Source organism: Candoia aspera, chromosome 4 (genome assembly GCF_035149785.1).
Source record: "Candoia aspera isolate rCanAsp1 chromosome 4, rCanAsp1.hap2, whole genome shotgun sequence".
NCBI lineage: Eukaryota > Metazoa > Chordata > Lepidosauria > Squamata > Boidae > Candoia > Candoia aspera.
Genome location: NC_086156.1, coordinates 17725323 through 17751614, shown reverse-complemented (window position 1 = coordinate 17751614; position 26292 = coordinate 17725323). Strand labels below are relative to the sequence as shown.

The 26292-nt window shown below is 43.0% G+C and overlaps 1 protein-coding gene across 1 annotated transcript; it reads right to left on the bottom strand.

Annotated features, from left to right (window-relative positions):
- Positions 1-1457: 1457 nt before the first annotated feature.
- On the bottom strand, positions 1458-24381 carry LOC134497672 (patched domain-containing protein 3-like). Its single transcript, XM_063303483.1, has 4 exons — positions 23555-24381; positions 19363-19484; positions 11616-11761; positions 1458-2980 (listed from the first exon to the last, which is right to left on the bottom strand). The coding sequence occupies exons 1-4, from the start codon at positions 24302-24304 to the stop codon at positions 1458-1460; spliced, it is 2541 nt and encodes an 846-aa protein (XP_063159553.1). The 5' UTR covers positions 24305-24381.
- Positions 24382-26292: the final 1911 nt, after the last annotated feature.

The following is a 26292-nucleotide window of genomic DNA, read 5'->3' as shown; positions in this document are numbered from 1 at the left end:
TGCAGGCTTATATGTCCTCACATAAGTCTGCCTTGAGCTCTCAGATGAAAGACAGGACAGAAATCAAACAACAAACAAACAAAAGCTGTTACAACTTTTCTTGAAGTGGAATCATTATTACAGTGTGTAAAGTATTTTGGTAATGAAGAGTCAGTCCTCCATTATCAAAAAAGTATCTGGAATGATATTTAAATAGGAAGCCTGGCCACACACAATACTGGGGGGGAAAACCAAAAAGCAGCTATTTTCTTGCTCATATCTTCTTCCCACAGTACCATTTAGTGGTATTTGTGTTTAGACAGCTAATACTCATTCACCTTTGAAAAGAGAGGGAGGAAAATGCAAATATCAAATGAAATAAATAACAAAATGAAATTTATCATGAAAAGCTGAATAACCTATCTCAGCTTTCAGATTCATGTAAAATTCTACTCTATTGATACTAGGCTCATTATTTTGCATAGGGTATTCTTAATCTAACATCTTCAACATATAAGGAGTCAAGTCTATGATGCTTGCCAATATTTCCATCTGCTACCTTGTCCTGAGAACATCTTTGGATAATATATCAATTTGGTTTACAGTACAGTTACCTATAAATGTATCTGAAATTCCCACCATGCATTCTGTGTGGCTACAAACTATCCATTTGTTATTTATTTGTAGTTACCACATTACCTAAATATGGTACAATGCTTCTTTCAGCCAAGACAAGCTGCAGAGAGAAACTTAAAAAAAATACATGGATTCACTTTAGGTGTATTTCATCCAGAAAAATTTGATGACATGGGAAATATAAGACAACACATGGGTGGTCTGCAGCTGTTTGCAATGTTTGCAATAAAAGCTAGGCTTGCTTTGTTGCCAGAATATGGCCTGCTTGTCCTCTTCCCATTACTGATGGGCATGAAGTACAAATTGAGAAAGCTTACAATATACTCCCTAAGCACAAAGCCTTACCTCAATATCAGATGAGCCTAAATTCTTTACAAATCTGACTTGCCATGCCCTCTGGTCATGATACTACCAGGCATCACACTTTTCTTTCTGTGCTTAACTTCATTCTTCCACATGTACTTGGTGACAATCACCACCACATGGCATTAAACTGAATACTTTCATTTTATGGGCATCTGAACAATCCTGATCCCACTTTACATTAATCTTGAGTATACCACACTATGCATAAATAAATACAATATGCCATAAGAATTGTTCTAATTAATCTTGAACAGCCTATTATAAAATAGGCTTTCTCCATCCATTTTTTCTGATTAATATACAACAACTCATAAGACTGTTAGGGGCAATTTGATCTTCCTGAAATGGAGGAAGTTTTAGCTTATTTTTCTCTATTAGTAATTAGCAGTCCCATGTTTTCATTTAAAACAAGCTCCTTCCTACACTGAGTAATTTTCAGAGTACTGGCCATTGTTTTGGTAGTGTCTATTTGACAATCAAGCACAATAATGAAAAAATGTTAAAAACACAGGAATGAATACGAGACCATGAACAGACCCAAAAATAATAACAAGAAACATTATCTTAAAGCAAGTCCTAAAGACATATGTGGCTGCCATAGAAAGAACTAAAATTCCTATAAGGGTGGAGGAAGATGCCTGCACAATTGGGTAACCAAGGTGGAAAAGGGCATCTATTGCCTTATCATTTGCACTGAGTTTACTATTGGAAACAAAGGCATAAGATATATGAGCAGAATAGTCTACAGAAAATCCTATGGAAATAACAAGATTGATCATAGATATGGAGTCAAGATTCACATTCCAGAAGGCCATGTAACCAGTCACACCTACAACCACAGAGCCAATAGCAAAAGTTACCCACAAAGAGCAAACAGGACTGGGAATCAGCAGCAAAGAAATAACTAACATGGCTCCGGTTGCAATCAGAACACTTTGAATGGTATTACTAGTTATAACAAGGTACTGATCAAAGTGTATAAAAGCTGGATGATAAACCATTAGTGGTATCTTACAGTCCTTAGCAATACGTCTTAGCTGGGTTAAGATATTTTTCTCATCCACTGAAGATACAACATTGACTGTCTGTATAAAGAACCGAGAAGCTATTATTTCTTTTGCACTGATATTAATATTCCACTCAGACTCTGAATTTACTTGGAACAGGGAAGGTAAATTTGCAATGAATACATCATGATCATTTAAATCCAGAGACATGACTTTAGCAACATTCTGATAAATTCTCAGCCATGACTCTGTAAAATTCTTTTCCACATGGAATGCATTTTCTAGAATATCCATACAGTTCTCAAGATCTGCACGAACCGATGCATTCCAATACGCTATACTTTCAGTAACTATTACCATAATCCTTGGGCCATACACTGAAAGATATGCATCTTCAAAGTCATAATATGGAATGATATAAGAATCATCTATTGCTACATTTCGAAGATCTATTCCCTCTTGGACTAAAGCGCACCCATATATACTAGTTCCTAGGTATGTGACATACAGCACTACCACAATCACCTTACTCCAATTGTGCATAAGGAAGGGACCATAATACCTTCTAAAGAAACCATTCATGGGATGTTCATTCTCAGTTCCAGTAGCTTCGTCATAAAGTCCTCCTGTGCAGCATCGGTTATACATATTGCTCCGAGAATCTTGGGGCTCTGCTGTCACTTTCATGAATGTCAGCCAATGCCTGTTACTTGCTTCTCTTTTACCATTCAGAGCTAGAACAGCCCCAAGAAACGTCAGGTTGTATATATAGCAGAAAACGAAAGCTGTTCCTGTATAGATGCAAAATGACTTAATTGATGGGAAGGAAGTTGCAATCCCAATGTAGAAGGCTAAAATATCAGTCAGAGTTGTGATGGTAACTGATACAGCTGCCTCTGAATAAGTGTTAGCCATCCGGTCTTTGACGCTATCCTTCACTTTTGTATGCTGCCAACAGGATACCAGGATGAACATATCATCGACACCAACTCCTAGATAATAGTGAAAAGTTGTGTCAGTTTTCACATGCAACAAAAAAGAGCAAATTACACATGGAACATGCTTTGCAACTGATATTTCTTAAGATAACAAATCCTAAGATATATCAAGCTGTTTGTGATCAATTCAGTAGCTCCAGTAGTTTCACTGGGTGCAGGAAGGAAAAACACGTGAGTGGCAGTCCAGCTCTACGGAGGAAAACATTTTATAATCAGAGTTGCAAACCCAAGAAGGCCGTCTTACACTTGTCTGCCCTCTCTTCTGGTACAGACAAAAGACTATCCCAGGAGATCCTATTACTCAGGAAAGTGTAAACAGGCAGAAATGCTCCTCAGATACTGAGATTCCAAACCATTTGTGTGTTACTAACATGATACCAGGATGAATGCGTGATCAACCCCAACTCAAGAATAGCAAAAAAAAAAAAAAAAAAAAAGGTTCAGTTGATTCTCACATGAACTGTGTGAAAGGAAAAAGTATAAGAGAAGCAGTATTTAATTTTTATTTATACATAGTTTTCAAAGCAGTTGGCAAAGTAATTATTGTTCCATATTTTTCAAAGAATCATGAAGACTAGGTGAGTGGTACAAATCTGCAGTTCTATTGTTGCATGCTGCTCAACAGAGACTTAGATGAGGCACCTGTTTCCCCCTCTAGTTATCACTGACTTGTAATTTTTAAGGTGAGATTAATAATCATTGCAATTAGTAAACATATGCAGAGTAATTATAAATAATTATATTTAAATGATACAATATAAAATTTACTTTTTATCCTGGCTCACCCACTTATTTCTATTTTGCCTTTCTCCCTTTTTGTATTGAAGCCTGAAATACGCTAAAGCATGTCCCACAGTTCAGGAAAAATTATACACTATCAATCATGATTCCAGATTTATTTTACCAATTTGACAACAAATAATAATAATAATAATAATAATAATAATAATAATAATAATAATTCATTTTAATTGGAAACAACTGGTATCAGTAAAAACATTAAATGTTTGTAGAAAAAATAATGAAGCACTGAAAGACAGAACTGGTGGTTAGAAATGAAAAATATGGGCTTGTCAACATCAGGAGAGGCATCTTCCAGGGTAACTCATTATCACCCTTATTATTTGTAATTGCCGTGATCACACTTTCAGTGATTTTGAAGAAAACAAATCTTGGCTATCAAACAGCAAAAAATGCTAATAAAATCTCACATTTGCTTTATATGGATGATCTGAAGCTTTATGGAAAATCAGAAATTAAAATCCAGTCATTGACATATACTGTAAGAATTTTTAGCATAGATGTAGCAGTGGAATTTGGCCTAGAGAACTGTGCTACAGTAGCAATAAATCAGGGTAAAATCATGAACAGTAACAGAATTGGAATGCCAAATGGCCAAACCATCAGGAGCCATCAGGACGAAGCCTACAAGTATCTGGACATTTTACAATTGAATAACATCAAGTGTGCACAAGTTAAAAATGTGATTAGTAAAGAATACATCCAAAGAGTGAGAAGACTGCTACAGACAAAATCGAATGGTAGAAACACCATCAAAACTATCAATACCTGAGTCATACCTGTGATAGGATATACTGTTGGAATTATTAACTGGACGCAAGCTGAACGGGACAGTTTGGACCAAAAAGCAAGAAAACTGATGACTATTCATTATACATTACATCCCTGTAGTGATACTGATAGATTATATCTGCCCTGCAGAAATGGATGCAGAGGTTTACTTCAAGTCAAATGAAGTGTCAAAGAAGAAAAGCATGCATTGGCTGATTATGTAAAAGACAGCTAAGAACAAGCATTGATGCAAGTTAAAAATTGGGACTTACTGAATGTACAGGAAACAAAACATGAATATTGAAATAACGTAATAAAAACAGAAATAGAATGCTGGCAAGGAAAAGTATTACATGGTCAGTGTCTACAAAAGATCAAGGGGAAAGTGGATAAAGATAAAACCTGGCAATGGCTTACAACTGGAACATTAAAAAAAGAAACTAAAGGCTTGATTTTGATTGCTCAAGAGCAAGCTATTTGAACTAATGCAATCAAGGCCAGAACTGAAAAGGCATCAAATGACTCCAAGTGCAGATTGTGCAAAGAAGCAGAAGAAACAGTAGATAATATACCCAGTTAGTGCAAGATCACACAACTGATTATAAACAATGACATAACACAGTTGCCAAAATGATTCACTGGAACATCTGTAAAAATTATCATGTGCCAGTAATGAAAAATTGGTGGGAACATATAAATGAAAAAGTAGTCAACAATGAGCAGGCTAAAATATTTGCACCTTTATAGTTTTTCTTTAGTTTTTCTTTTTTGTTTAGTTCTGTATTCTATCTTATCTATACTCTGTATTTTGTATTTTAACTTTACTTTAAAAATCAATAAAGTTCTTTTTTAAAAAAATGAGCAGGTTAAAATATTGTGGGATTTCTGAATACAAACTGATAAAGTTTTGGCGCATAATACAGCAGATTTAACAGTGGCTGAAAAGAAGGAAGTGTGGATAATTGATGTGGCAATACTAGGGGATAGTAGAATACAAGTGTCAGCACCTGCTTATTCGAGCATTCACACACACACAGTCAAGAAACTCAGGATCTGGAAAATGTTTCCATTGAATTAAATACTGTAAAGTTTTGCAAAAGAAACATGAGTCCAGAATGTCTTTTAACTTCAAAATGTTGGTGACCATCGATCATGATGGGTGGAGGGGTTACTGCAGGCTGGTGCCACTTAGAATGGTCCGGTGCAGGTTTAAGCAAGCTGCAATGAAAAACAGGGTGAAGTCTTTTTAGGGTGGGGGGTAATTGCAATTGAACAGTTACAGAGTTAATAATCTTAGTAATGGGAAATGGTCCAACAAACTTGGGAGCAAGCTTTTTCGAAGGTTGTTGGGAGTGCAAGAATTTGGTGGAGAGGTAAACGAAGTCTCCCACTTTGAAATTCCACTCAGGGCATCTGTGGCGGTAAGCGAATCTTTTCTGAGTCTCGTGAATGTGATCCAGTGCCTGGCGGATGACAGGCCAATTAGTGGAGATTTGTGCAGCCCAGTTTGCCACGGAGGAGTCAGGCAGGGACTGCAGCTGGAATTCAGGTATAGGAACAAAGTCCTGGCCACAAACAATGTGGAAAGGAGAAAACCCGGTGCTTTGGTGAACAGCATTATTGTAAGTAACCTCAGCAAAAGGGAGAAGGTCGACCGAGTGGCCTTGTTGAAAACTAATGTAGCAGCAAAGGAATTGCTCTAGAGTAGATTGAGCCCGTTCAGTGGCCCAATCAGTGGCTGGATGGCTCGATGAGCTGAGAGATTGTTGGACCCCAATTAATTTCAAAAATGCGTGCCAAAATTTAGAAGTAAATTGGACGCCTTTGTCAGAAATTACATGCATGGGACACCCGTGAATTGTATAGATGTGCGTGAGAAAGAGCTTGGCCAATTGCTGAGCTGCTGGGATTTTAGTGCATGGTATAAAATGAGCTTGTTTGGAAAACAAGTCAATGACAGTCCAAATTACAGTTTTATTCTTATTCTCAGGTAAATCCACAATGAAATCCACGGCTATCTCCTTTCAGGGAGCCTTCGGGGAGGCTACCGTTTGAAGCAGTCCTTGCGGTTTCCCCTTCCTCTTTGCCTGGGCACAGACGTGGCATGATGTGACATATGATTGCACGTCAAGCCTGAAGGGAGGGCTACCAAAATTGGCGTCTCACCAAGTGCAGAGTTCTAGTAAAGGCAAAATGACCTGCAGATTTACTATCATGGGAACACTGCAAAATGGTTTTGGGAAGACACTCAGGAATATAGATTCTTCTGTTAGAGTACCAGACGTTGTCAATTTCAGTCAATTGAACTTTGTTACATTGTACCAGGGGTCATTAGGCAGCACCTGAAGCAGTTCCTCTTTTAAGTCAGCCTGCACGTTCACTTTCCCAGCTACTGCTTGTTTGCGCGCTACACACGCCATTCCAAGCTGCTTTTGTGAGAAAACAGTGTCTACAATTTGTGTTTGTGCTGTGTGATATTGAGGGAGGCGAGAAAGCGCATCAGCCAAAAAGTTCCGTTTCCCCAGAAGGAAATTAAGGGTAAAATTGAAACGGTTAAAAAATTGAGCCCAACGAATCTGTTTTCCATTCAATTTTCTGGGAGTTTGCAAGGCTTGGAGGTTTTTATGATCAGTCCACACTTCAAAGGGACAAAGGGCACCTTCCAAGAGATGCCTCCAGTGTGTAAGAGCAGTTTTTACAGCAAAAGCCTCTTTTTCCCAAATTGGCCAATTGCGCTCAGCGTCAGAAAACTTGCGTGATAAGCACAAGGACGAGGAAAACCTGTGTCATCCTTTTGCACTAAAACTGCCCCAATAGCTGAGTCAGAAGCATCAGCTTGGACAATAAAAGGGCGAGTTGGGTCTGGGTGGGCGAGAATAGGTTCATGAGTGAAAAGCAATTTCAAATTGTCAAAAGCTGTTTGACAGTCAGAAGTCCATGTAAGTTTGGCCCCAGGGGAGGTAACTTTGCAGGTTTCTCCCCTCCCTCTGGTTTTTAATAAGTCAGTGAGAGGCAAAGCAATCTGAGCAAATTGGGGGATAAAATTTCTATAATAATTGACAAAACCGAGAAAACTTTGAAGTTGGTGGCGGGTGCGTGGGGGTTCCCAACCCATGATGTCTTGGACTTTGGCAGGATCCATTTCAACCCCTTTGGAGGATATATGGTAGCCCAAATAGTCCAGTTGTGACTTATGGAACTCACATTTAGAAAGTTTGGCATACAGTTTAGCATTTCTCAGTTTGGTCAAAACCTTTTTCACAAGTTTAACATGGTCCCTGAAATTGTCAGAATAAATTAAAATGTCATCTAGGTAAACCAGGACCCCCTTGTACAAATGCTTGTGAAGGACTTCATTGATATATTGCATAAAGATGCCAGGAGCTCCTGCCAACCCAAATGGGAGGACTTTGTACTGATAGGAACCAAGAGGGCAGTTAAACACCGTTTTCCATTCATCCCCCTCCTGAATGCGAATTCGGAAATAGGCTTCCCTGAGGTCAAGTTTGGTAAACAATCTCCCCTTGGACAGGTGCGAAAGCATGTCTTTCATTAGTGGGAGAGGGTATTGATTGGTAATTGAGATGGCATTTATTCCCCGATAGTCCATGCAAAGTCTTAAAAGAACTATCTTTTTTCACTTGAAAAAGCACAGGGGCAGCCAAAGATGAATTGGCAGGCTCAATGAACCCCCGCGCCAAGTTGTTGTCAATGAATTCCCTTAGGACGTTTTTTTCAGTCTCGGACATGGCATACATTTTAGGCTTTGGTAGTTTAGCCTTTGGGTCTATTTCAATGGCACAGTTTTTCTATGAGGAGGCAAGAGATCACACTCTTTCTCATTGACATCAATAAAGTCTGCGTATTCAGGTGGAATGCCAGACTGTGGCAAAACTTCAGGCAAGGGGGAGTGGTTAAGAAGGGTTCCAGCCACCTCCCCCCTTTGTTGGAGTACCAAAAAAAAGGTTGCCAACTCCTTTGTTAAACAATAAAGCACCTGAGTCCCAATCGATTTGTGGCTTTCTGCTTTTCAGCCACGGGAGTCCCAGTATGATAGAGTACTTGGCAATAGGGGCTACAATGAACTGCAAGGTTTTCTTATGCCCCCCCCCCCAGCCGCATGGCTAAAGTCTCTGTCCTGAATTCCACGGGACCCCCGTGGGCAATTGAGCCATCCATCTGCGTGAAAATAATAGGATTTTTAAGTCTCTTGGTTTTTAGGCTCAGAGTGTCAAGGAGGGCAGGGTGTATTAAACATTTGGTGCACCCAGAGTCTAACATTGCCGTCAAAATGGCTTTGTGCCGAGTTAAGTTTTTAAATTCTACTTTTACCAATAAGGTGGGACAATCATCATTCACTAAAGGGTCTTCTTTGTCATCAATGTCAGAAATAGGTGCGTTGCGCCCTGGAGTTGCCACCTGCTTGCGGGCGCAATTTAGAACAGGTGAAACTCGTTTCCTGCCGGCTCCCGAACTTACTGTTCAGAGTCTTCTCCAGAGTCCAGTTGAGCTTCCATTTCGGGTTCTTTTCGAGCCAGCGCGCTTGCAGCTGCTGCCTTGCATCTGGGTGGTGGGGTTTTAGTTGGTTTAGTTGCTCCTTTTATGGCTTCTGGGCATTCGGCTGCTCTGTGTGTGTCCTTCCCACACTTGAAACAGGCGCTTTTCTTTCCGGTTCTGTCTTTCCGATCATCCGTCTCACGGAAAGGTCTTTGCTGGGCAAAAGGAAATTGACTTGACGCTGCTGTATTTTTTCCCATTGCTTGAGCTTGAAGCTGCCTGCCGAATTGGTACTGGGTATTCTCTACTTCACCTGCAAGGCAGATCCAATCTTTCAGAGGGGGGGGGGGTCTCCTTGGCAGAGTGCCCACTCTAGCATTTCTGGCTGCAATCCCCCCTTAAAGTAGTCAATCTTAGTGGTTTCAGACCAGTCCATAACTTTTCCAGCAAGGGCTTTGAACTCCATGGCATACTCTGCCACAGTTCGCCCTCCTTGCCTAAGCTGTTGGATGCCGGTTTTTGCTCTCATCTTATCCAGTGGGTCCTCGAAGCGGCTTTCATGAACTACCGCAGGCTACCCAGTTCTGGGGCATTTGCGTTGTGCAGCTGCACAAACCACTCAGCAGCTCACCCTCTGAGCCTGGCACCCACTTGGCTGACTTTCTTGTACTCCGTGGGGAAACAGGAACCATACTCCCTCATGTATATGGAAACTGTGGTCAGGAAAAATGCCAACTGTCGTGGGTCGCCATCAAACTTGACCTGTATATCCTTTGGGGCTGTGCCCTGGGTTGCCCAGCTGGATAGCGCTTTTCCCCCATCTCCTTGGCTTTCTGGGTGGCTTCCATTCCGCCTGCATCTCACTGGAGATTCGAAATCCCGTGTTGGGGTTAGGGTACACCGTCTCCCTCACCCGATTTGCGACTCTGCTCTCGACAGCTGAGTCGAGATTTCTGCCAAGGGGTATGCCATGGTCTCCAGAGTTCTCGATACCTGCTGCAAGACCACTTCCATGGCAGACATCCTAGCTTCCAGATTGCATTACTCCACAATAAAAACCCTATATGCATATTAACTTAAGCATAATTTAAACCTCATCATGAGTGCCAAGCAAAAGATGCAGTCCCTTAGCCACAATAAACACAAATCATTTAAATGCATAATGAAGCCATTTTTTTAAAAAAATGGGGGAAAATATTTTTTTACAAATAGTGAATGGCTACAATTGCTGCCATTCACCCAGATTACCATTTTTTTTTTAAAAAAAGACAGCAATGGATTCCCCCACAAAACATAGCAATAATTATATTCTTGTACCTGTTGTCCTTTAGACTCTACATTCTCACAAAGATGCATACAAACACAAGATCAAATATTCTCAAACTCACCCATTCAGTCACTTGCCCTCTTGATCACTAGTTATTTCACTTGCCATCTTGCTCACTCACTTGCCCACTTGCCTCTTCTGTTTGTCCATGTATTGTCTGTATATTTACTTACCTGTGTCTTACCTATCTGCCTTTCTCTCATTTGCCTATTCTGTTATTTGTCCCCTCATCTTCTTACATGTATTACCACTTGTCCTCTTACCTGTTTGCCCATAACACACTTATTTTTTTACTGACTTGACCACTCCCTGTCCCACTTGTAGAAAATAAACATACTTCCATTCTCAGTCTTTTGAAGGATGCTTTAAGATATGGGCATGAGTGTCATTCATATTTCCCAAAGCTGTACAGGTAGACCTTGCTTAACAACTGCACTGTTTAGTGACTGTTCAAAGTTATGACAGTGCTGAAAAAGTAGCTTTATGACTGGTCCTCACATTTACAACAATTGCCATTTGTGCACTTCACAGCCGGCTTTGACAAGCAGTCAATGGAGAAGCTGGCAGTAAAATTGCAAGTTATGGTCATGTGATGTCTTGCTTATCGACCATGTCACTTAGCAACAGTTGTTGGTTCCAACTATGGTTGCTAAGTGAGGACTACCTGTATGTATTTTGTACCTGGATACACTTAGTATCAAAAATGCTATGGTTCTCTTTGAATATAGTATTTGAGTAGAAGTCAGCCAACATTCATAACTAATCTGAGTACAATTTGTGACTGAAGGAAAAAAATTCTATTTCAACAGTGAAAAGTCAGGAAATGAGAAAACATCCAATTTGGATGAAAGTAAGTGGGTAATGAAAGAGGAAATGGTTTGGGCAGAATGAAACCAGGGAAAACAGAAAGGTACAGATGAGAAAAAGATCAATTTGTCATAGACTCTGTGGTAAGCGAATCAAAAGTAAGAAATCAAGGTGGTACAATTCATGAGTAACAGTTATCTCTCACTGAGATGTTCACAGAATTATATACAACTGAGCTCAAAAGAGATTATGTCAGGAAAAATTACTTCATATATAAGACTGTAACCTCAGGATAATCTTGACAAAGCTACAGAGAAATCTGGAATGCCTACCAGAGCTAAGGAGAAATATAGTTGGGAGAGATGGAACTTCTAGTTCATACCTACCTGTTGAAAGCTCAAAGCAAGAAATACATTTACTACTTACCAAGTATAAGAAATGGTGAATTTGCAGCTGTGATGACAAATGGCACCCCATAAAGCAGCAATAATCCAAAACTGCTGATGACAGATAAGCCTGCTGAAATCACTCCAAACAATGCAACCCAGAGTTTTGTTCGGACACAATCTAGCCTATAAAATGGATGGAGAACAGTTCAGTAGATCTGAGTTTCATTGTGCATTTCTAATATCTCCCAGCTTGAACAAAATTAGAGAACCACATGCAGGTATTAAATATTAAAGAAATGTTGCAGAACATGTATAAGCGGAAATATACTTAATGTGAGAAATGGAAACTTACATTCTCAGAAATATATCAAGTTGCTTTAGGTAATGAAAATATTTCATAGAATTATTTGTAGCCTCTAGTGCATATAGCAAGCATTTGCAATTCAGATCATGAAAAGGACTCACAGAGCATGTATTTCTGACACTATTTCCATGCCCAGGATTCACAGAACCTCAATTTCACATAGGGTTGTGGGAAAGCCAACTTATTCATAATACCATCCATTGCTCTCTTGAAAAGAGGAAGTATAGGTGATTATATTCAAAAGTACTGATGTGTATTTGGGACTAAATCACATTGATTTCAGTGGGACTGACTTTTAAGCATATCTGTATAGAATTGTGCTGACAATGTATATTTCACCCATCTGCAGCAATTCCAAAAGTAAATTCTTGTGGGGAAATGTAAAAGTTACATTTTCCGCCCAAATGATGAACTGGAAATTCTTCCTTTCACTCACATTAAATGAAAGAGAATGGGAGGAATCCCAAGGGTCAGTAAATAAGCTTTAATGGTATGACATGTTTTGGAAAATGTATTCTTTTTTAAGGGCGCTGTGTAAACAGAAACAAAAAATAAATGTAATGGTTGCCTATCCCAAACACTCAGACTCACAAGAGGTTGCTAAATGAAATCTGATTTATTAAGGAAACTAAGGCAAATACAGAGAAAGCTGAGAATGACAGAAAGCGCGCCAAATACAAACTAAAAACCCTCGGCTGCAAACGTAATCCCTCCCCCCTACCAGCAGAGCTATCACCCCCCATCCCAGGTGCTCGTAACCGTCTTCCATCCAGCCTGGGAAAGCAACCTTGAATACATGAGATAACCCAAATACATTCCAAGCCCGCAGCCAACAGATAAGAACTCCCTGAACAGGAATCGTCCTCCCCCTGGAGATCAAACACGTATCAGGCTAATGACATGCGAAACGTTACGATGTACCAAGCACATTGAAACGGTGAACATGACATACCGCCCCCCCAAAAAAATTTAAGGACCCGGTTTAGAGGGGTAAGCAGTATGGAAACGGGTAACAAGGATAGGAGAAGCCACATCTCGAGCGGCTACCCACTCAGGATGAGGGAAATGCTTCCAGCGAACTTAGTGTAGCATGTTGCGAATGCGGCGAGAGTCCAGAATTTCTTTAACTTCAAAGTGTTGTTGCCCGTCAATCATGATGGGAGGCGGAGGTGGAGGTTGATCATGCCAGCGGTCAGAGCGAGTAAGGGGTTTGAGCAAACTGCAATGAAAGACAGGATGTAAGCGTTTTAGGTTATGTGGCAAATCAAGTTTAAAAGTCACAGGGTTGATTTGGGCAACAATGGGAAAAGGACCCACAAACTTAGGAGCCAATTTCTTTGACGGTTGAGAGGAGTTGATGAACTTAGTAGACAGATATACCATGTCCCCCACTTGAAAGGCAGGGTGAGGGGCACGCTTATCAGCATACTGTTTGTAATCCGACTGAGCGTCAGCTAGTGCCTGCTGAATGACCGGCCAAGAGTCCGCCAGCTGTGTTGACCATTCGGCCGGCGAGGCCGGCGAAATGGAAGGCTGTGGCAAATCAGGGATAGGGACAAAATCCCTGCCATGTACAGTGCGAAAAGGGGTTTGACCGGTGCTTTGATGAACAGCGTTGTTGTAGGCAACTTCAGCGAAAGGGAGGAGGTCAACCCAGTTGTCTTGTTGATAATTCACGAAAGCTCGCAGATATTGCTCCAATGTGGAGTTGAGAGCTTTCGTGGCTCTGTCAGTCTCAGGATGCCACGCCGTGGACAATGCCTGCTTAGTGCCCAGTAGTTTTAGGAATGCGCGCCAAAATTGAGAGGTCAACTGTGTGCCCCTGTCCGAAATCAAGCGAGAGGGAAATCCGTGTAACCTGTACACGTGTACAAGGAAGAGGCGGGCCAATTGTTGTGCAGAAGGAATGGACACGCACGGAATAAAATGGGCTTGTTTAGAGAAATAGTCCTTGACGACTCAAATCACAGTTTTACGTTGACTGGCGGGTAACTCCACAATAAAGTCCATGGACACCTCATCCCAGGGGCAAGCAGGACTAGCCACCGGTTGCAACAGTCCTTGGGGTTTGCCCACTTTGCGTTTTGACATAGCGCACACAGAACAAGAGCCACATAGTCTTTCACATCTTTGCGCAGTGTGGGCCACCAAAACTGTCGGCGAACCAGGTGCAAGGTTTTCACAAACCCAAAATGTCCCGCAACCTTATCATCGTGCGAACGGAGCAACACGTCTTTTCGCAAACTGTCAGGGACGTAGAGACGGTTGGATTTCCAAGCGAAACCTTGGGCAAAAGTAACACTGTCTCTATTAGCTAGCAACCAAGTGTCAGTCTTTAGTTCTTTTAGAAACTTTTGTTGCAATTGAGAGGGAATAGACAAAGTGCCTGACGGCGCTGAATCACTGCTGGCCGGTTGCTGAGCACGGGCTTGGCTGCGAGTCACAGCCTGCATTCCCAAATGTGGCTGAGTCCACAGTGTGCTGACCACCTCTGGCGCTGAGCCAGAATCTTGGGGTTGCCGGGACAATGCATCTGCTAGAAAGTTCTTTTTCCCCGGGATAAACTTCAGTTTGAAATTAAATCGATTAAAGAACTGAGCCCACCGCACTTGCTTAGGGCTCAGCTTGCGGGGGGTACTAAGGGCTTCCAGGTTCTTATGGTCAGTCCACACCTCGAACGGATGATTAGCCCCCTCGAGCAGGTGGCACCAAGAGTCCAAAGCCGCTTTAACTGCAAACGCCTCCTTTTCCCACACATGCCAACGTCTTTCGGTTTCAGAGAATTTACGAGATAGGTAGGCGCAGGGTTTTAAGCACCCTGCCTCATCGGCTTGCATCAACAGGGCTCCAATGGAATAATCAGAGGCATCAACTTGCACCACAAACGGCTTAGAGGGGTCAGGGTGTTGTAAGATCGGCTCCTGGGTAAAAGACTCTTTCAGCTTATCAAACGCCACCTGACAAGCCGGCGTCCATCTCAGCAGCGCGCCTGGGTTTTTTACTCTGCGAGTCTCCCCCACCCCTTTTGTCCGAAGCAACTCAGTTAGTGGCAAGGCTATTTCAGCGAACCCCCTTATGAATAACCTGTAGTAATTGCTGAACCCCAGGAAACTTTGAAGTTGCCTGCGGGTGCGGGGTCTTTCCCAATCCAAGATAGCCTGAATTTTTTCAGGATCCATTTCAATGCCCTGATCTGAGATCCTGTACCCCAAATAATCAATTTGTGTTTGATGGAAGGCACATTTAGACAGTTTGGCATACCACTCAGCTTTCCTGAGCTTGCGAAGCACCTGCTTAACCAGGTATACATGTTCTTCCAGAGTTTCCGTATAAATCAGTACATCATCCAAGTACACCAATACCCCTTTAAACAGATGTTCATGAAGTACCTCATTGATCAATTGCATAAACACCCCAGGGGCCCCAGCCAAACCAAAGGGTAAAACCTTATATTGAAACGCTCCCAATGGGCAATTGAATGCCATTTTCCATTCATCCCCCTCCCGGATCCGTACCCGGTAATAGGCTTCCCTTAAGTCCAGTTTTGAGAAGATTTTCCCCTTGGCCAGATGTGCTAGCATATCCTTTATCAAAGGCAGGGGATATTTATTGGATATTGATACTGCATTGAGCCCACGGAAATCGGTACAGAGTCTTAATGTCCCGTCCTTCTTTGGGCGGAAGAGAACCGGCGCTCCCACTGGTGAGTTAGCCGGTTCGATGAACCCTCGTGCCAAGTTTTTGTCCACAAACTCCCGTAACAAAGTTAGTTCCTTTTGAGTCATTGAGTAAATCTTTGGCTTAGGTAATTGGGTGTTAGGCACCAGCTCAATGGCACAGTCCGTTTTCCGATGGGGGGGCAGTTGATCCGCTTCTTTCTCCCCAAACACATCAGCAAATGCCTGGTACTCCTCCGGCAGACCCTCCAGAGGAGGGGCTAGGTACTGCGGAGTCGCAGCTGCCGCTACCCCCACCACCTCCTCTGTGGCTTCACATCCCTCTGGTGCTTGATAAAATCCGTCCTTAAAGGTAACAGTTCGATAAACCCAATTTATTTGTGGGTTCTGCTGGACCAACCATGGGACACCCAGAACCACCAACGGACCCCCCACCGGAGCCACTACAAACGACAGACCTTCCCGATGGGTACCCATTTGCAGGGCCACTAGCCCGGTGAATTGCGTGACAGGTTTGCCCCCAGCCATGGACCCGTCCAGTTGGGTAAACGCAATGGGTCTTTGCAACGGAAAGGTAGGTAGCTCCAAGGCAGCTACCACGTCGGGATGCATTAAGCACCGTGAACACCCCGAATCAATCATTGCCCACGTTTCTATCGTCTTCGACCGGGATCCCAATTTTAACTTCACCGTGAGAATGCGATAGCTGCCACTCACCGACACAGGCTCGCGCCCTTCCTCCACCACCTGCCCTGCGGCGCCCTTTAGAGCAGGTGGCTGGCGTTTCCCACCGGCTGTAGCAATTCGGGTTCCCCCTCGTCCTCGTAGAATGGTACGCCTTCCAGCTCACTGTCGGCCACCGCTGCTTTCATTTTCCTCGGTAGGGAAGGGGACTTCGCAGTCGACTTCCCCTGCTGGTCGTCACCCTTTGCCCTCGGGCACGCCGCCGCGCGGTGCCCCTCCTTACCGCATTGCAGGCACTGCCCCTTCGCATATCGACGCTCCTTCTCCTCTTCCCAGGACCGTTGCCCGGATCTTCCCACGGAGCCCGACGGGCGACTGGATTTTCCGTCTCGCCCCAACTTCGCTGCTCTTCTCTGCGCAAACACCTCATGGGCATGCTCAGCCTTCCCAGCGAGCTGGATCCACTCGTACAAACTATCAGGGTCATCTCGTCTCAACGACCAGCGCAGTACTTCGGTGTTTAGGCCATCCTTGAACAGTTCTATGACCGTTGCCTGTGACCAGTCTTCCACCTTCCCCGCCAGCGCTTTAAACTCCAGCGCGAAGTCAGCCACCGATCTCGATCCCTGCTTGAGTTCTCTCAAGGCACGCTTCGCCCGCTCTTTGGCTAAGGGATCCTCGAAATGATGCTGTAGAGCCCAGAGGAATTCGTCAAACTTCTCCAGTTCGGGAGCTTCCGACTGGCACATCTGTACATACCAGTCCGCTGCCCTCCCTTTCAGCTTGGTAGCAATGGTTATGATCCTCGCTTTTTCCGATCGAAAAAGCGACCCCCACTCCTCCATGTATGCCTTGGCATTCGTTAGGAAGAACGAGAGTTTTGTTGGGTCCCCGTCGAACTTGACAGGGAAGTCCCTCAATTCACCGCCCGACGGGCTGCGCCCCCCCACTGAGGGTTCGGCTGCTCTGACAGCTCCCGCCTGCCTCCGCTTCGGAACGGGTGGCGAGGCTAATTCCACTCGGTGAGCCCGGTCCCCTTCTCTTGGGCGCGCTGCCCTTCGCCGTTCCGGGGACTGCACCTGGGAGGAAGGGGTCGAATGCCGCTGGCTTGACCCCTCCTGCCCTTCTTTCAGCGAATTCAGGTCCATGCTCATTTTCTGCAGGATAAGTTCCAGAGAGTCCATCTTCGACTCCAGCACCCGGATTCGGTCTGGAGTGGGGGAGTCCCCTCTCGCCGGCACCTGAACGACCGTGGGCGATAGCGGGTACCTCTGCCTCCAGGACGAACCCCTCACCTCCGAGAAGTCCCCCCGGCTTTCATCCCAGGTGACCAGTTCCCTCGGGGTGGTCACCGTGGTTTCGGGCGCAGTTTTCATGCCCGCAGCTTCGCCTTCCGACCCCGAGCTCGCCTCCTCCCGAATTGCTGAGAGTTCGCCCAGGGGGGGTCGGTCGGGGCGCACCACGGTAGAATTGGGCTCTCCCTCACTCGACCCCTCACTCTCCACCAGTAGCACGTCGGGATCGATCATCGCTGGCACTCCCCCTCACAGGGTCGGGCAACCTGTCTTCTCCTGGAAAGGGGCCAGCGGGATTTGAAATTTTGGATTCTCAGCTTTATGTAATGGTTGCCTATCCCAAACACTCAGATTCACAAGAGGTTGCTAAATGAAATCTGATTTATTAAGGAAACTAAGGCAAATACAGAGAAAGCTGAGAATGACAGAAAGCGCACCAAATACAAACTAAAAACCCTCGGCTGCAAACGTAATCCCTCCCCCCTACCAGCAGAGCTATCACCCCCCATCCCAGGTGCTCGTAACCGTCTTCCATCCAGCCTGGGAAAGCAACCTTGAATACATGAGATAACCCAAATACATTCCAAGCCCGCAGCCAACAGATAAGAACTCCCTGAACAGGAATCGTCCTCCCCCCGGAGATCAAACACGTATCAGGCTAATGACATGCAAAACGTTACGATGTACCAAGCACATTGAAACGGTGAACATGACATAAATACTAAAATATATTGCAAACGTAAGTTATAATAATATTTATTAGAAAAGCAAATAACTATAAATTTAGTTTGTTTCTGTTAATATAGTGTCCTTTCTACAACACTTTGGCTGAATAGTAGCTTTTTTTAAACTTGCACTTGGGATTCCATCTTCTTTCATTTGTTTCTGCAGGGAGTAAGGAAGATGACCTTGAAGGAAATATACAGATCTGTTGCCCAGGCAAAAGGGACTGAAGCGGCTCAGGCAGACAACCCTTTTAATTCACTGGAATATTAAATGTTAAATGGAGGAAGAGGTACAGAACAATCAGATTTGCAAGATTCTGTTATTATAGTCAGTCTCAATAAAAGTAGTTTTCACCTTCCCATGAAGTTGATTTCCTGGTCTGGTCTACCTAGTGGGGCTGACAGTTTCTTCAGTACCTGTCCCCTTCTTTCATTATTCATTTGTCTCACATCACATTCTGGCTTATACCCTTTGTACAATCTGGCCAGAAATCTAAGAAAAGAGCTATGATTGCATTCCTTGAGGTTGGGATAGGTTAGGATTAGGGATGGGCAAATAAACTACATCTGCATGGGTGTAACTGTCTATTTTTAACAAGTACATCTGCTAGATCTAGGGCCACTCATACACCAGTTGCACCAATTGATGCAGTCCTATTGTTTATAATTATAAGGATTACTGGGAAATACTGTAAGTCTTTACAGGATCAAGAATTATGTCTTGCTATGTGTGCAGTTGCTTGGGAATAAGTTATATTGAATTCTACTGACTTTGCTTCTAAGAACCCATATATATAATTATACTGGCAGGATACTTTTTATTAACAATACTGTTGAAAAATATTAATGGAAAGTGTATCTTTTGCTCCAAAAACAATTACAATTTGATAGTTTTTAGATTTCCTTTTTTGATATAATTATCTATAATAATGTAATTTGATTAATATATATATTTGTAGACTTTTGAAAGTATGAAAACTTTTTATTCAGTGAGAAAAACATACAAAGATAATGAGAGCGGGAGAGAGGTAAAATTTACCTTGTACATGAAACAATTGAAAATAATATTGTTAAAATATATGCGATGGAGACCAATGGGATCACACCTGTAGCAAGTTTTTCAAATTCTTTTTGTCTTGACAGTGAGGTAAAATGGGCTACCTGCCAGGTTAGAGGGGGAAGGAGAGAGAGAAGGAAGAAGATAAGCTTTCCATTATTTTACCTTCTAAAATATATTGTAATTGTCCAGAGGATTTAAAAATAGGCTGAGATAAAATAAATTTCATTATTACTATCCATTTTTAGTGTGCATTAACATATTACAAAGAATAGTTAGTGGAAACTTTTACATAAAATGTAAAAATATCTTTCCATAGGGAAAAAAGCCCTGCACTGCTAGAATATTTAAAGAAATCTGTATATTCTGATATTGCTTCATTTCCTGAGTATGTCAATATTTAGTATGTACTTAGTATGCATACTTAGTAGGTGGGATGCAAGTAACAGTATGTTAACTTGCAGAATAGTCTGTAGATTAGAGTTCTTAGCTTGCATAAAACATGAACATGCTTGGGATAGAACTGTGCGTTTGGCAGAGCTAAGGGCATACTGGCTAAAATATGATCAAACGGGCTGGTAATTTCCATTCCAGTAGCAGGGACTGGCTACATGTGGCACAGGTGTGACTAAGACTGGTGATCCGCTCTATGCCTTTTCCATAATACTAAAAACCGCTGTGTGAATGTCTCAACTGACTAAAGCTATGATGGACAGTAGAGGTCAATATCAATGGGCTCAGCTGGGGGTGGCCATGGCATATGGAAGATTGTGATTTGGAATGTAAGATGAATAAATGTGTGTGTGAATGAATATATCTCTGAATTAACAAAGAAACAATGGGAATGTTTGTGAAACCAAGAAAGAGAACAATATAATAGATGAATGAGGATAGTTTAATCCTGTGAAATGAAGTTGATGAATGAAGTTGCTGTAGACATGGAGGTGATGATATAACTTTCATTATGAATAAAAAGGCTAAAATTTATATTGGAAAGTATGAATTAATGTCATCCAGATTATTATGCACAGACAGATGACAGCTGCATGTTATACTCTAGTGAATGGTATAATGAAAGGATTTGGGGTGAATGTGGGTAAAAACTGGGTGACATTCTGAATTAATGTGCTGGGGGAAATTGTATTCCCTTAAATGACATCGGTGAAGGGTAGAAAAGAGACAAGAAAACACAAAAGAAGTGATTGGGCCATTTGGAATCCCAAGCATGAATGAGAATGGTGACTGGTGAGTATCTGCTTAGAAAAAAAAATGTTTGGAAAAGATGGTTTAAGCATAAGACTATTCATGCATACACATGCATACACATTGTACAAGATGACATACAGAGCACTCACTCCTATTTTTCCCTGCATCAACAACCCAGTGAGGCAGTTTAAGCTGAGAGAAAGTGGCTGGCCCAAAGTCACTTTCAGAGCTTTCAGAGCTGAGGGTGGACAAGAACTTAGGTCTCCCCACTCCTAGTCCGACATTTTAGCCATTACACCACACTAGGAATATAAATTAAAAACATAACTGATCGATAATTTATGACGGAAGATTGAGAGAATTAATAAGGATACAAAGGTGGTGAGAGGTTCTGAATGTAAGACAGTCCATTTTTGGTATTGTCAAGGGTAGATCTCAGGAAGAAAAAGGATACAGAAGAAAAAGTGAAAGAAATGAAAGTTGAACAACTACAGAAAGGGAAATGAGTTATACAAAATAGTATGAGAAGACTGATTAATCAAGTGAATGAATAGAAAGTAGTCACAAGGAAAAAGAATGTGGAAGCTGTCTGAAACAGACTGGAAAGAGCAATGTTGTCAAGTGTCCCAGAAACATGTGAGGTTACATTAACGGAGAGTAGTATTGGTGAAATAATGAACTGCAAAATATGATGGAAGAGAAAAAATGTGAATATGAAATTGATTGCTATAAAAAATAAGGAAGAATTATATTGCATGATGTGTTTTAAGAAAAGACACAGAAGACAAGGTAGCCATTACTGTGAGATTAAGGCCCCTCCCCCACACTTTTCAATGTGCATTTTTGTGAGATTCATCTAAGAAAAGAGTGTGAAGTTGTGGCTGCCATTTGGACTTCTGTTTTTGACACACTCACCCCTCTTCAGATGCCCCTGAAAATATAGTTGCAAAGAGTGCAGTGAAAGAGAGCAAAGAGCACTTAGAAGAAGCAGACAAACTGGAGAGTGATTTTGATGGAAGTAATTCATTGTTTTGGAAATGGGTAAAGAAGGCTGAACAAGTAGCCTCCAGCAAAATGAATGGAATTAAAAATAAAAGCAATGAAATTATTTGGGATGAAACGGAAATGATAAAATGCTGGAAGAATATTTTAGACATCTATACAGCACTGATAGCTATATATTGAACAGTAAAACTGAAATGGTTTAAATGTTAATGACAGAGAAAATACGGATGAAAAGCACTTCATAAATATGAGAATGTTAAAAAATGCTAAGACTGTAGGCTTAGATGATGTAACTGGACAAATGTTTAAATATAGATGTAGTTTGCTTACAGAATGCAGTGGTGATGTAAGTCTGATTCTTGTGAATTGCTTGTTAATTTTTTTCTACTCTTCCTGGGCTGAAGGGTGTTACACTGGGTCTGCCACTGAACCTGCATGTCCTCTCCAAGGAGCCTGAATGCTGTGCTTCCTGAGCCTTTTCTATCTTGTGCAGGAGGACTCCCTCACAGCTCTGTAGTTTGGAATTATCATGCTTTCATCAGGCTGTACAAAAGTGGAATTGTGAGAACAGTATAAGCACTGCAGCTGGTCTCCTGTACTTGGGGATAGGGGCAAGAAAGAAAATAGCAATGGATTGACTTTAATGAGGCATAAATGTATGTACTTAGGCAGTTCCATTGCAAACAAAAGGGGGGAGGGAATAACAGAGACTCCAAGTAATTACTGGATCCAGATGTTGCTTGATGTAATGAAGAGAAAGCGTATTCAGACTTTCAAGATTTTGAAATCTTTTTCAATATCTTTTACTATAACCTTATAATAAAAATAGTATTAGCACGCATGACTTTGGTTTCCTAGTTTGGTCTGCCTTGAAGGGCTGACATCAACCTTGCAAGTCTCAATGTGCTTCCCCCTTCCATTCCTTTATCTTTGTGAGAACTAGGGAGGGTCTTGTCTGAGATGCTTTCTCAGATTACAGTTCTGGCCTGGAGTCAGATTTCTTTTATCTGACCATTGTCTTGGTTGTGGCTCTTCCTCCTGTTCCTCAAGGTTATTTCTTCTGCCCATTATACTTAATTCAAATAACGCTCTTGATAAAATAGCCGTATAAAGACTGCATCTGTGCCTGACAATTGGAAGAATGACATTATTGTGCCTGTGTAGCTTTAGACCAGGCAAGAGATGCACAAACAAGATGTTGGCTTTCAACAGATCACTGAGAAATGTATGGTTCTGAGAAAGTTTGCTCCACATTTGTGGATTTAGAGAAAGCATATGAGGAAGTGAATAGGCTTGAATGATGGAACATTTGTACAAAGGATGCTGATTGGTTGATGAATGCTGGAATTATGGAAGTAAAGCATTTCAGTCTAAATGGAATGCTTAGTGAGTAGTAGGACATTGAGCAGGGAGTATAACAAAGATGTTGTTGTTTAATATATTTCTGGGTAGGTGTATCAGGAATGCTTTGATGATGTTATACATGTTGATCAGGTATGTACAGGGGTGGAGGCTTGTCTCTGTTTGAAGGAGAAGCATCTTCATCTCTTCACTACTGAAGCTGCTCTCGTGCAACCAGCATTAAAGAAATGGGTGCTGAGATGGTTTTATTATACAGGGACAGTAAATAGAATAGAACTATAAAAAATACATGAAGAAAGAGTGAATAGGGTGAAGCAAGTCAAGTGAATGGGTGGAGAGGATGAGAAACTTTGCACAGACTGAGGAGATCCTCAGAAAGAGAGGTGAGAAGTTTAAAGAACAAAAGGCAATACACAACTGTTGTATGCACGGGGTGTTGGAGGCAAGGAAGGTTCACAAGAATACTGCTCAGGAATTGTTAAGTGTTTTCCATAACCTGCCTGTTCTCAAATGGAATAGCACGATATAGTATGTACGCAGGTTTCTTTTCAAACTAAAAGAAGGGAGGATGAGGGAAATGCATTTCCCAATTCCTCCATACCTTGATAACGGTCAGGTTCAGGGCGCCCAGCACTTCGGGGATGCGCTCCATAAAGGCCTCCAGCCACAGCATGCTGGCCTTCCGATCCGAGGGGTCGTGCTCCCGCAGGAAGTAGATGAGGCGCAGCGCTCGGGCCGCGAGCAGCGGGCGCGCAGGCTCAGCGCCCGGGCCCAGCGTGACCTTCCCCAGGAAGAAGCCCAGGAACAGCCGCCCGCGGAAGACCGGGAAGGTCAGGTGGGGCAGCAGCGCCTCGATCTCCGCCGGGTTGCCGCGGACGGCGCTGAGGAGCGGGTTGGGGCTGACGCAGGAGCCGTTGCTGCGCGCGCAGAGGCGGTCGAAGGGGACCCCCGCCGCCCGGATGCCGCGCACGGCCCGGTCCAGCGCCAGCAGTTCGGCGAAAGCCGCCCGCGTCAGCAGCGAGTCTCGGTCCGCCACGGCGATTAAAGTGGCATAGGAGCCTTGGGTGCTCAGTCTCTCTGCAGAGAAGCTCTTCGAGTCGTCGGTCCGGAAATGCCTCTGCACGAAACTTCGCTCGCTTTTGGCCGGGCCGTGGAGAGGGGTGAATTGCTCCTCCAGGTCGTTGGGTTGGCGGCTGGGCAGGAAGATGAAGCCGGTTGCCAGGGCGCCCGAAAGCAGCAAAGGCACCAGGAGAAAAGGCCACGGGTGGGAGCCCACGGAAGCGCCCAAGGCGCGGAGCGCGCGTGAGAGGGGCTTCTCCGCGCAGTCGGTTTGGCAGCCGCGGGGCGCCATCTGCGCCGTCGCCGGCCGCTTCCGAGCCGGGGCGTCTTGCCACAGGACCCGGCGCGACCGTTTCCGTGCCTCTGTCTCCTCTCCCGTTCTCTGGCGGAGCGACCGTTACCCGCAGGAGCGGAGGGCGTTCCATTTGGCGCGGCTGCCCTCGCGCTGGTGAAATATGCCGGGCGGGAAAATTGGGTTGGAGTAACCGGGCCTTTGGAGAAAGAGCCTGTAGCCCACTCTGCTCCCTGGTTAGGTAGTTCTTGTACAGATACATTTATTTTTAAATTCTCCAGGTGGGGAATCTTGAGCACTCCTCCTTCACCCTGTTCCTGCCAGCTGGAAATATTAATAGGGTCATCCAGTAATGCTGATTACAGGCTACATCCTGTGCATAGTATAAACCAGTGTTTCTTAAGTGTGGACCTAGGACCCATAGGATTCCCCAAGACCCTCTCAGGGGTCTGTAAAATCAAAATTATATGCCAGCCTATGTTGAAAAACTATACAATATTAAAATCTAATCAACTAATTGTGAGAAGCAGCAGCGGCATCAATTTTAATTTTTAATATGGTAAATATTGGTAAATATCACCCAGACAAAGAAAAGTTCTTTTGGGGTCCTCCATAATTTTAAAAGTGGGAAGGGATCCTGAGAGAAAAAAGTTTAAGAAACACCTGTATTAACTATTCTGTTGTCAAAAAAGAGTGGCTTCAGATTAGACTAGTTTGTGAAAGGGAGTTAGTCATGATGGTTATGCTGTGTAAAGATTTCAGAAACAGAGGTACTGTTTGAAGCTTGAAGACTAGTAAGGAAGAGACTTTTGGGGGAGGTATGCTGAACTGAAGATGGCTCTACAAAAGCAGAGCCGAAGACCACAGGAAAGACCGAGGAACTGGTGAGTAATTAAGTGATTAAGTGCCTTAATAGATTTTTCCCAATTCTATCCAGAACACAACATTAAGAACACATTAGGCACTCCAGTATTGACCCTAAGGAATTTGGACTGTATTGTCTTCAAAGGATGAACATTCTAATACACATACAGTTGTGATCCATGAAGCTGGATGTGGAAGAGCAGGTTGCTTGAACAAAATTGCAGGCACTTGTGCTGCCTTCTTTCTCTCCCATTTGAGCCTTTCCCCCAGCATCAGCACAGCAGAGTTGCCAATAAAGCTGCAACCTTAGCACAGGTGTGGGTGGAGATGAGAGGATGCATGTTTGGGAGTTCTGCAGCCACCAGCAAACTGTACAGCAGCGTAACGAAAGAATGTGTTTTTCCTTCAGAAGACGGATGGTCCAGACTTCCAGGGGAGGTATGACAAACTGAAGACTGCTCCACAAAAGCAGAGCCAATGGCTGCGGCAAAGACCAAGGGACAGGTGAGTAGACCGGTCCCTTGGAACCTCTCCAGATAAGTAGAGGACAGGGGATTGTCCACATGTGCTCCAGATGGCTGCTCCCCATAAAGAGACTTTAGGAGTGGTTTCCCACAGGTTTGAGCACTGAGAGATGAAGGGGTCTTCCATCTTGCTTGCAACCACAGCAAAGCCTTTTAAAGGACACTAAGTTTGCAAACCTCACGTTCTAATCACTTTTGGAAATTGCTCATTAACTACTTCTAAGCTAGTAGAAACCTTCGGAATAACAAGTTTGAAAATGCCAGGTGAGTCTGCCTTCAATCCTGAATGAAAGAAAATTTTAATCATAAGCTTGAGAATTTAAAGAATTTGAAATAAACAGCAAAAAGCTAAATGTCCTGTTCAGACTATGAGACGGCCAGGCAGAATTAATATTGTATTAAATTATTTGTTTACAATAACTGAGATGGCCAGGCAGAATTACTACATTATTAAATTCTTTATTTACAATAACTATTTACAACAGCAAAAAGTCCTTGTAATAGATTAGGCAATGCAATTCAATCAGGACCACCCAGGCAGTAAAGGATGACCAGGCAAGGCTGCAGGTTCAGATTGTGGCAAAAGAGCGAGGCAGAACT